A 12,474-nucleotide genomic window follows, 5' to 3' on the forward strand; every position below is an offset into this window, starting at 1 on the left:
GCAAATCGTGGCGATATTCAAATTAGTTTATCAAATCAGACTGCTTGCATGCTCCCCGTCACTGTGCCTGAAATTAATCGGGATGTGCAGCCTTTGACTCAGTTTCACCCTGTCTCTCTAGATGTGCTGTCCAAATTGATGCACTCTGCTAAACCAGCCTCTTGCCTCCACGACCCCCTACCTGCTAAACTTTACATAGAGCTTTTCTTAGTCCTCAGCCCAGCAATGCTTAACCTGCTAAATATGTCACTTAAATCTAGCGTTTTACCCGCTGCTTTTAAATAAGTCGTGATCAGGCCTTTACTTAGAAAACCTAACCTTGACCCTGAAGCCTTAAAAAATTATAGGCCCATTTCTAATCTCCTGTTTCTTTCTAAAATACTTGAAAAAATTGTACCTGCTCAGCTCATAGGCCATATGTCTGTTTGAAATGTTTCAGTCAGGCTTCTCGTGTTTTTTACTCTACTGAAACCGCGCTTACTAGAGTAACTAATGATCTTTTACTATCCATGGATGCTGATGCTACCTTTATTCTTACTCTGCTTGATTTGAGTGCAGCATCTGACACAATCGATCACACTATAGCACTTGGATCAGTCACACCAAGCACCTGGAAAATCAAATTGGCATTTGTGGCCTGGTGCTCTCTTGGTTTAAATCTTATCTCTCAGAGAGAAAGCAGTGTGTCCACTATAATAATGACCTCTGAGTACCGTGAGTTTAACTATGGTGTTCCTCAGGGGTCGGTCCTTGGCCCTCTCCTATTCTCTATTTACATGCTCCCTTTGGGTGACATTATTCGTAGTTACAACATTAACTTCCGTTATGCTGACGATACTCAGATTTTCTTACCTATCAAGCAGAATGACCACTCAGAATTGGCTAAACTTGAGGCATGTCTTTGTACTATTAAGGGTTGGATGTCTTCAAATTTCCTGATGCTTAATGCAGGCAAGACTCAAATGCTGGTCGTTGTTCCCCCTACACATAATCATCTTTTTAGTCATCTTACCCCAGATTTTGACAATTGCATCATCTCTCAAAGCTCTACAGCTAAAAACACTCTCTCAAAGCTCCATAGCTAAAAACCTTGGGGAAGAGGTACAAACGACCCCACAAGCAGGGGTCACGAGGAGGCCTGCTAGTTAGATCATGCCAGGGGATGGAAACCCAGTTATTGGCCTGATAAGCAACAACGAAGAGACAGAGTACAGAGATGAGGTAGCCCAGCTGACGTGGTGGTGCAAGGACAACAGCCTTGCACTGAATGTCAGCAAGACTAAGGAGCTCATCATGGACTTCAGGAACCACCAAGGGACCCACTCCCCCATCAGCCTGAACGGGACACCCGTGGAAATTGTGAGCTGCTTCCGTTTCCTGGGACTACAGATCTCTGATGACCTAGCGTGCACCCACAACACGATGATTATGCTCAAGAAGGCACACCAATGCCTCTACCCCCTACAGTGCATTAGGAAATGTGGCATAAGCTCACGATGGCTTTCACGGTGGTGCCATAGAGCGTGTTCTGATGGATGGTATCACTGTGTGGTATGGTCACTGCGCAGGACAGGAAAGCTGTCCAGAAGGTTGTGAGGACAGCAGAAATGATCATTGGGTGTGCACTTCTATCCATCGAGGTGATCTTTTGGACCAGGTGTCGGAACATGGCCATAAACGTGCAACAATTGTGAGTTGAGGACGGATTTCTCAAGGATGGCTCTAACATTGAGTCTGTCATATAATAGACTAGGCTACTACACTAACACGGCTAAACAAATTAATGTTGTTAAAGATAGACGCAAACAAATATGACTTATTTAATTTCCAAGTCAGTTAGGCTTACTAATGATGACCAGGTTTCACCGAATCTACCCAAAAAAACCCAGCCACACTAAACTGAGTAAATCTGAAAATACAGATTTTATGAAAACAAAAAACAGCAACAACAAAAAAACACTTTTTTGACTGAACTTTCTATCTTGGGCTACTGTAAAATGTTGGTAACAACGTTAAAATATCATCGGTATCATCCATATTTCACCATTGCGTAAGGGAAGACCAAGTGTTATCTTCATATCATTAATTTTATGCTTTGCTCTATGTGCTGGGATCATTGCAGCGGGGCGCGCATGTCGAACAATGTTGAAGACCCCTGTTCTAGAACACCCCCCATTTCATTTTACAAATTAGAGTGCCAGTGTATGTAAAGAAAACGCTGTTCTAGCTTGCAAAAGGAGATTAACACCAATCTCACAATCTTCTCTGGTGTTTTACATTACAAAGGACATAACAGAAATAACATAAACACTTATGCGGCAAGTTCACTGAAATGGCTTATCTCACAATTGGATATTGAATCAGAATGTGGCTAATATTTTTCCTTCAGCTGCATTCACCAGAGAATCGCTTGAACTTTGTCCAGAAGAAAAAAAAAAGAGAAAGAAAATATAATGTACCAACCAAAAGGCTTCAGGCGATTTGTCAGAACTTGGTCAGTGAAGTTCAATCCCTGGGAAAGGCAGGAAAATTGTGGGCGGGGGGAGTGGGTGAACAGCGCTTTCCCATCCCTCAACAATCACGACTGAAGTGCCCTTGGACAAGGCACTTAACCGCAAAACTGCCCCCCCCCCCCCTCCCCGCCCAGGGCGCTACGGTTGTGTGGCTGTCCACTGCTCCGGGTGTGTGTTCACTGCCTCCTAGTGTGTGTGTGTGTGTGTGTGTGCGTGCTCATTTGCTCACTGGTCATAGTGTGTGTTTTGTGTTCACTGCTTTGGATGGGTCGAAATTCAGAGGTCAAATTTCCCCGTTTGTGGGATTAATAAAGGAAGTAAACATAATTTAACTTATCACTTGCTTCTAACAATAACCAAAATCAACTCTTTAAAATGTACAGCAGTTGTCTTCGCCATCTGTGTAAAACCTGTCCCTTGCAGTAGTGTACTATGATTTTCACTCTGAAAAAAGGGAGACTGATCTGATCTACATTTCATGCTTTGTCTTTGTGCAAACACGCACAGTCACATAATGTTTGTCTCTGGTTCAGACCTGCGGTACACACTGAGCTGATTTGACATGAGTGAGGAAACTGTTTGCAGTGAACACTGACCAATCATGGTCATGATTCTGTCCCAGAGTTGTAGAACAGACATTGAACAGCAGCACCCCCAAGTGGGTCATTTTCAGTACTGCATACAGGAATCATAGGGCCTTTCAGTCAGAGGTGGGTAGAGTAGGCAAAAACTGTACTCAAGTAAAAGTGTTTGTCACTTTATAATAATAAAGATTCAGGTAGTAGTAAAAGTACTCATCAAAATAAAGACTTTAGTATGAGTTAACAAGAATCTCATAAAATGACTTCTCAAGTGATGAGTAACTTCATATGATGATTTACTACATCCATAATGTATTACACTGTCCTGTGATGGACTGGTGACCTGTCCAGGGTGTTTCCCCGCCTTTCGCCCTATGAATGCTGGGATAGGCTCCAGCACCCCCTGCGACCCTGAAGAGGATAAACAGTATAGATAATGAGTGAGAGTGAGTGATAATGTATTACATTCAAATGTGTCAGAATATCAGTTATGCTCAAAATCAAAATTTGAAGTGCTTGTTGAATAAACACAACATAAAATCTGCTCATTCAAGTAATAAATCTTATTCCTAATTTAAAAAAAAACAAAATGAAAAAAACCCGCTGAAAACGCCCTTAGTATCTAATGCCCCAGTCCTCTGCATGTGTGCAGTTTACCCAGTTTCTTCAAGTTAGTGAAACGTAAGCCAGTTTAAAAGGAGCATGAGAAGAGGTTCAAAACAGAACACACACACACAGATTATCCTTTGTTCAGATATCGATCCACCGCTGTTTAAAGCCAGTACTGCCCTAAAATGTTATTTTCAAAATGCCTGTGAATCAACTCAAGTGTACTGATCACAAGGCATCTTACTGCTAAACATGTTTATTTCCAATACTTGGCCCGCAGTCCATCGCAAAGCTCGGGACGTGATAGTTTCCATCACGAGGGCTCTGACTCACTTGTAGCTTGTTCTGTTATCTTCCTTTAACTTGCATGTGTGTCTGTCCTGATGATGAACTTAGTAGTGACACTAATGAAACAATCTGTCATGTTTTTGGGGAATGTAGGTTTTTTTTTGTCCATGTGGGGTCCTCAGTCTTAGTTTTGGTGCCTGTTTAGTTCATTATTGTTGTATTGTTTTCAACTGTGTCTTTTTCTGTCTGTCTATTTAAGCCTTCTGTTCTGTTCAGTTCTTTGCTCAGTCTTGAGTTGTTACCTTGTGTGCTAGTCCCGATCAAGCCTTGTTGTAAGTTCTGTGAGTTCTTTCTTTTTGGATTATTCTCTGTTGTTGAACCTCTGCTTGCCTGTTCTTGGATTAAGATTTTGCCTGCCGTCTCCTTGGATTTGTTTGCTGGATACCTTTGCTTATTGGATTTGACCTCTGCCTGGAGCTCACTCTCACTCACTCACTCATTATCTAAGCCGCTTATCCTGATTAGGGTCGTGGGGGGTGCTGGAGCCTATCCCAGCGCTCATTGGGCGAAAGGCAGGGAAACACCCTGGACACGTCGCCAGTCCATCGCAGCTGCCTGGAACTGTTTTCTGATTTTGTCTGACTCTATTGGATTCTTCTGCCCTGATTTACCAATTAAAAGGAACCACTTTACCGAATTACTTTTGCCTTGTTCTCTGCATGCGGGTCTTACACTTGGTGGCACGGGGTAAAGCCCTGGGCTTCCATGGCAGAGCCCTGGGTTCAATTCCCAGGTCAATCGTTACACAATCAGCTCAGTGTTTATTTGCCTGGTTTTGGAAGTCGCTTTGGGTAAGCACGTCGGCAAAATGAGTAAATGTGAATTTCAAGGTTTTTTTTATTTTTTTATTTTTGCATTTGCCTTGAAAATGTGTTCAGTAATATGAGAAGAATGACTTTTAAAGATCGTGGAAAAGAACAGTGGGGTTAATTTGTCCTTTAGTTGGTAAAAGAACAAACAAAGTTCTTCTTATTAAAGCACTTGTCATCATTCCACTTCCCAATCTCTGAAAGAGAGAGACAAACATTATAAACAAGACTGAATTTTTTTCATGCCCTGTAAAAAGATTACTTTGTCTTTGTCTTTCCCTTGTCTGTGGTTTCTGTCTGTAAAGTGTTTCTTCCTCCCTGTTTATCATTTGCTCATGTCTGTCTGTCTTACACTCATATTCAGCTCACATTCAGAGGAAAACCACTGGAACTGGAACTTTTACATGTATGTAGATACTCTCAGTACTAATAATGAATATAATGGTGGGTTTCAGTGAATATAAAGGACATACAATCACATGATAACTATTATTCACTCATGTAGCAGCTTGTTTTAACTGGATTTACGATTGATGGGTTTGACAACCCATTTTTAAACCTGTGACACAGGATAAAACTCCTCATCAGGTGACAAACTTTTACACAATTCTGAGCAAACTGGTCTTTACTAAATTGAAATAAATGATTGTGTGGATAAAGCATGTGTATCTGTTAGGACCAGTGACAGGCTAGAGATGAATGGCTTTCTGGGGTGAGCGTGTGTGTGTGTGTGTGTGTGTTCCTGTATGTGTGTAAAAAACAAAAACACTGGCTTTAGTTTGGTGAGGCAGTTGTGAGTGCGTGAGTAGGTGTGCCCCTGTGTTGTCTGGTCTGTTTTGTGTTTTAAGTGAGAAAGTGATGCACTGAGTGTTGCATTTTGACTACAAATGCAGCTCTTCTTCATCCACTACCAACTCTTTGTTCTTGTGGTTACATGAGTGTGTTTCTGCTGTGTTTCATTGCTGTGGCTACAAGAGTAATGACAGTCAGTTTCACTGGCCAAGTAACTTTAGGAGTAATGTAACAGTGAAATAGTAATAAAGTTTATTTATGTGTCAGAGCACAGAGTTTATTTCTCTCCCCTCTTTCACTGTTCCTCTCTTTCCCTCACCTACCATCTCTCTGACTCTCTATCAGTCCATCTTCCTATTCAATCACAACTACATTTCCCAGCTCCCCCCTCTCTCCTTTTACCTTTCCAGTTCATTTCCAGACAGTCCTCTTTGCCATTTTGATTGTTGGGCTCTCCTGGAACCCAGGCCTGAAAGTCCCAGTTAGAGTCATCGATCCAGACCCACTTACCAGACTGAAAGGTAAAGAGATGGATAGATAGGTAGAGAGAGAGAGAGATACAGAAAGAGAGAGAATATCATTAAATGTCTCACTTTTGTTACAACCATTAATTAATCAGAATGAAATATATATATATATATATATATATATATATATATATATATAATCTTCATTTTCTTGGGCTTTTCTTACTGACATTAAAAAACTCAAAGCCGCCCAACCAGATGCGAGGAGACTTTTTGTTGTACTTGAGCACGATACAGTTTAGATCGTTATCGGCCCGCCTGCTGTGCACGGACGCCAGGTGACCACCAGGTGCTGCGTTCCTGCAGCGAAACTGTGGAAAGAGAGCGAAGCGTGAGGACACACTGGTCACTCGGGTCACCTCAAGACATTCCATGTCCAACATGACTTATTAAAGACAAATCTGGTCTCTTCAAACCATGAATTACTGTATGACTACGGTTCTGAAATATGACATGAATTACCTCAGCATCGGTAAAGTTGAGCGATTCATTGAAATACATGACGCAGGAGGTGCCCACTTTGTACCAGTCTTCATAATCCTTCACATCACACGATCTGAGCATTTTCATGGAACAGCGTCTCACGTGGTGAGTGTGGTCTACAGCCCCTTCAAAAGGACCAAATTGCAATGTTTTATTTGTTATCTGTGATAACGACATTCAAAAGACTGAACTGTGTCACTTTACTCGGCATAATGTCTGATTTGCTCAGTTACCACTTCTCTGGCTTTCTTTACACTGTTAGCTTATTCCAAGATAATTTGACAGGTAGGACAATGAAAGGACTGTGAGAAGACCAAAGTGCAAAGAGATATAATAAAGCTATATTAAGTGATGCTGTGTGCTGCATGTCAATAATGATATAATGTTGTAATAGTACCTCTCTTAAAGGACCAAGACACACTGCTCCCTATCAGCAGACAGGTCATTAACAGGCTGGTAAAGTTCATTCTCCCTCTTCTCTGATGATTCTTCTGGCACAACAGGGCAGAGTCGCGGGTCACATATCACAGCAGTTCATAGAACTTTAGCTTTATGTGTGTTATTGTTTTGATAGTCTCATGCACTGTTTAGCATTAGATTCAAATATTGTCCACTTTTTTATCAACTGCTAAACTGTTTCATTTAACATTAGTGAATCCTTTTTTTAAAAAAAAATAGAAGGCACATACAAAGACACATTTTTGGGCTGAATAAGTTGAAATTGAATTTTTGAAACAAACTTCCATTTTTCTTTCTGTGGTCATTTTTCAGATCAACTTACCAGATTAAGAAGGAGATGTCAGCTCTACTCTTCCTGTCCTCACTGTCCTCCTTCACTCCTCTTATATTGAGCTGTCTCTCCCCACCTCACTCTGTATGCGTGACCTTTTTTGGCCTCAGAGTTTCTGGGGAGGTTTGCAAAGAAAAAAAAACTGTCAAACAGACATAACAAACAAATGAAAAACCTGTTGGTACACAACAGTTGTGAACACACAACATAATCACCCTACTGGTGTATGTGATCTAGCTTAGTCCCTCAAACCGTTTGGACTGTCAGAGGGAAGAACATGTCTAAGAACAGTGCAAACTCCATCTCAACTGGAAGAACACTTGACAAATGTACAAAAAAGCAGTATTTGCTTCTCTATGGGCTCCAGTCCCTGTGCTTTGTGTTCTACTCCACAAGAGATGAAGTTCAGTTTCATCATGGTGATGATGAGAAGCCTACAATGAGTCCACAGTGAAAACAAAGTGTGGCGCATTGAAATTCAGAACTGCTTTGTTAGAAAATATCAATTAGTATGTCCCTTAAGAGGATCCAGGATTACTGTTGTGAGTTACTGAGGATAGGACGTGACATATGCTTTTCTGTTTTTTCTCACTCTGATCCTAGCTCATGTGTTGGTCTGCTTTGAGTTCCAGAACAAAGCAAAACTGTTACAACACTTACAACAATACGAAGATGAAATGATATTTCAGCCCAACTCAAACTCTGATAGAACTAACACATTTCATCAAGCCTTTCCCTAGTTGCTGAAGAACAAAAACACATGTAAGTGATCACTGGATATTTCACGAAGCTTTAGCAGTCATAAGCCCAGCTTCACCAGGAGGTGAAGCGATTGCCGTCTGGTGGTGTTTGGGATCCGCCGAATGCACTCCACCCTAACACACTGCGAAAGGCCTGGCAGTCTGGTCCTGTGGGTGAATAATCTGTGGAGAATAATTTCTAACACACTGTGGAAGGCCTAGTCCACTCTGCCCTGGCCCTGATGGATGTATAATCTGGGGAGAATCATTTCTAACACACTGTGGAAGGCCTAGTCTGCTCTGCCCTGGCCCTGATGGGTGAATAATCTGTGGAGAGTAATTTCCCCTGAATCTTTACAGTCCATGTGTCTCTCTGTGTCCAGCGCCTGGGTTGTTATGTCCTCTCTGAGTTTATCTGTTAGAGGTAAATATAAATATATCACTGCACAGAACCAGAGCCAGAGTAGATGAGAGATAAGGTCAGATAAGGTCATTATATGACAGAAACACCCTAACACCAGGCACCTAACACCTGCCCTACCCCAACGTCTAGTACTATTGGCCCTTTTATTTATATCATGTGTTAAGACTAAGCTGTAAATTATAGAAAAAAAGTTACCCATGCCTGTTGTGTTAGGGGCCACTGCGAACGCTTGACTGTGATGAGCAAATGATTTCTGTGTGAGTTTAGAGGTAGACCTGTGCTTCATTCTCTGTGGGCTGGGATGTATGCTTTATTTTCTGTGGACTGGGACGTATACATTGGATCTTTGTACTAGGTCATGGCATTGCCAGTTAGATTCTGGTTTAAAACCTCCTGGTCCCTGATACAGTCTGTGGGGCTATATGTCCAAACAAGGTGCCCAGGGCCTTTGGAATTAAAACAGCTTCAAAACATCACAGCTCCACAACCTCAAAAACAGCTCCACAACATCACTGCTCCACCAGCGAAAAACAGCTCCACCACTGGACGTCACAGTGCCGATCAGGTTCTTTTCTGCATGATCATCTCTGTTTCTGTTTCATTTGGCCATCAAACCTGTTCTGTTGACACCAGAGGTTCTCCTTTTTGCAAGTCCTCTGAACAGCTTGTATGTATAGAGGTGGTGTCTAACTGTAGTTCTGGAGATTTGGAGACCCCAGTGATGCAGCCAACCACTGCAGGTCTCCACCTGTGTCCCTTGGAGACATTCTTGCCTGTGAGCGCCATCCTCTCCACTCTCCACATGGAGGCAAAATACACTTGTGCCCTCTTCTGGACAGGTTCATCACACCTCCAGTTTTAAACTTAATTATTACCCTAACAGTGGAGATGGGTATTTCAGATAGACAGACAGACAGAAAGATAGACAGACAGACATGCAGACAGATACATACATACATACACTCACTCATTATCTCATACATACGTACACTCACTCATTATCTAAGTCGCTTATCCTGATTAGCCTATCCCAGCGCTCATAGGGCGAAAGGCAGGGAAACACCCTGAACAGGTCGCCAGTCCATCGCAGGGCAGACACACAGACAAACACACTCACACACACATTCATACGTAGGGGCAATTTAGTGTCTCAAATTCACCTAACCTGCATGTCCTTGGACTGTGGGAGGAAACCGGAGTTCCTGGAGGAAACCCAAGCAGACAAGGGGAGATGGAACTTGTTTTATTGCAGCAACCTGAGTAAATAACTCGCAACAGGTGACAACTCTAGAAAATTCCAGAAAAGTAAATATAAGACAATAAATACACCAATCGTAATAAGAGCGGAAAACAATGAATCGTGATAAGGGTGGAAAGTAACAGTGCAATGATGCCATTTACACAAGGTAATTTTATATATGTATGTAAACCAGTGTTAACTACACAAAGCAGTATGCACAGGTGAGGTTCACCAGTCACGTGAGGTCTATGTATATGAATATATAGCTTATAAATATAAATGGGTTATAAATATAAAGAGAAAGAAATAAATATCAACAAGTTGCATCCCCTACTCCTGTGTCGCTGCCTCAACGCGCCGCAGGATAAAACCTCATTCAAACACGCCGCAAGATAAAACATAGTGTGTAGACTGGCATGTAAAGCTGTGTTTTTAGCCGTTGGCTGATTTATGCACGTCAGCAACCACTGGTCTCGTCCCAGTCATCTCAGTTATGTCATTTGCCACCATTGTCATGTTGATGGATGACTGTGGGAGTCTGGCCTGTGCTGGATGACTGCTGAAGAGTTCTCAAAGATATGCATGAACTTAAAAAAAGGTCAAATTGAAAGGGGAACATACCATATACCATATCTATTAAAATTTGTTTATAGGAATCCTGAATGCTGCCAATACATGTGACATATATTTTGAGAGAAAACATTTTTTGAGATAAAGATTTTTTCATTGAGCAGTTTTTATTCGATTGACAGGTTGGATTTCTCTCATCCTTTTGATAGAACATCAAACTGTTAAACAATAATGCCTTTCATGTTTTGCTTCACTTGACCAAGGATGTCAATAATCCCAGATGACACCTTTTTTCAGTGCTCTATACTGTATATATTGCATATAAGTTTCAAGTTTATTTAGAACCCAGTATCACTGTTTACAGTTTCAAAGGGCTTTGCATGCTCACAACAAACAAAACAGGACTGTATTGCTCTACAGTGCTGCTACCACAGTCTTACCTGCATTACACTATCAAGATTTGCATTGTTTTTGCCTTACACTTTGACAGCTATTTTTCCAATAGTATTTGTACTGTTTTGTGTTGTGCTGCACTCCTAACAGTGACTACGCTTTTTGTTATGCTGCAAGGTATAATGACAATGAACTTGAGACATGTTCATGCTCAGTTAATCTGAAACGTAACGTAATTAAGCAAACATGGATAAAAATTTTGTGAGTTGGCTACATTTCATGATTTGTCTTTGAGCAAATACGCACGGTCACACAGTGTTTGTCTCTGGTTCAGACCTGCTGTACTCACTGAGCTACGGGGTATCCCAAGTGTGTGGTTTAGTGACTAATGCAGCTAAATTAACTCAGAATGAGTAGTAAACCTCCTAACAGAACAGCCCAGTGGCTTTGTTTTTCTAGGAGAATGAAGCTAAAGAGCTCCTCTATTAGGAGGTATACTACTAAGTCTGAGTTCATTTATCTGGGTTGGTCACTAAACCACGTACTCGGAACACCCCCCATATCTGATGTGAGTGAGGAAACTGTTTGCAGTGAACAGGGACTAACCACGCTGATTCTGTCATGTAGTTGTAAAACAGAGATTGAACAGCAGTAGAGGAATCCTAGAGCCTTTTAGTGGAGTTCAAAGATGGGAAAGATGATCGCCTCCTGAAACTTACAACTCTAGTTTTTGCATACAAACACGTTCTGTTCACACCCCATGTTCAACTCTCTGTCTTTTGTACTTTTAGATGTGTAGTATGCAGACGAGAATGCCACTGGCTCCAGGTAAACAAGGACAAAATGCACCTTAAGTGGTAATGACAGGTGAGCTTCGACACTCACTTGCACTGTTACAAGCGAAACAACAAGAGAGGAGGCATAAATAAATAAATGCCAAAGACTTCAGCCGAAACGTCATTGAAGGACATTGGTTATATGATGTCTCCCTCTAGGGATGGGATATTGTGTTGCAAAACTGCAGATCCAGTTTTCTGCCGTATCTGTCCATGAGCAAGAGTAATTGTACTTTATATCAAGAGGACGGTTGCTATGTGTAGTTTAGAGAAAAAGCAGAAAGTTGCTTGTTGAACATTTATCACATAAGAGATGGCTGGAAATGAGCTTTTATCTGTTCATTAAAAAGGACGGACTATTTAAAAACAGCGCAGACATCTGGTAGGATATCGTTAGACAGTCACACTTAGTACGACCTTAAAACGTAACATTGCATCTTTACGCCAACTTTTACCGCCACTTCATCCGGAACTTCAGCACCGTGGCTGCCCCCCTCTTGGCTCTTCTCAAGGGACAGCCCCAGCGGCTCACCTGGAACCACTCGGCTACGGTTGCCTTCCGCCAGTTAAAGGAGTGTTTCACCTCCGCACCCATTTTGAAAATGCCTGACCCCACGAAACAGTTCATTGTGGAGGTGGACACCTCTGACACTGGCGTGGGGGCGATTCTCTCTCAGAGGCACGGTGAGCCGTCCAAAATGTTCCCTTGTGCCTTTTTGTCTTGGAAACTGTCCCCAGCCGAGAGGAATTATGACGTGGGCAACCGCGAGCTGCTGGTGGTGAAGTTGGCGCTGGAGGAGTAGAGACACTGGCTAGAGG

General features: G+C 42.0%; 1 protein-coding gene across 1 annotated transcript; it reads right to left on the reverse strand.

Moving 5' to 3' along the window:
- Positions 1-4,989: 4,989 nt before the first annotated feature.
- Positions 4,990-12,250, reverse strand: LOC115820565 (C-type lectin mannose-binding isoform-like). Its single transcript, XM_030784186.1, has 6 exons — positions 12,111-12,250; positions 7,786-7,886; positions 6,642-6,787; positions 6,350-6,490; positions 6,055-6,166; positions 4,990-5,057 (listed from the first exon to the last, which is right to left on the reverse strand). The coding sequence occupies exons 1-6, from the start codon at positions 12,248-12,250 to the stop codon at positions 4,990-4,992; spliced, it is 708 nt and encodes a 235-aa protein (XP_030640046.1).
- Between the last annotated feature and the right edge of the window lie 224 nt (positions 12,251-12,474).

Source organism: Chanos chanos, chromosome 9 (assembly GCF_902362185.1).
Source record: "Chanos chanos chromosome 9, fChaCha1.1, whole genome shotgun sequence".
Taxonomy (NCBI): domain Eukaryota; kingdom Metazoa; phylum Chordata; class Actinopteri; order Gonorynchiformes; family Chanidae; genus Chanos; species Chanos chanos.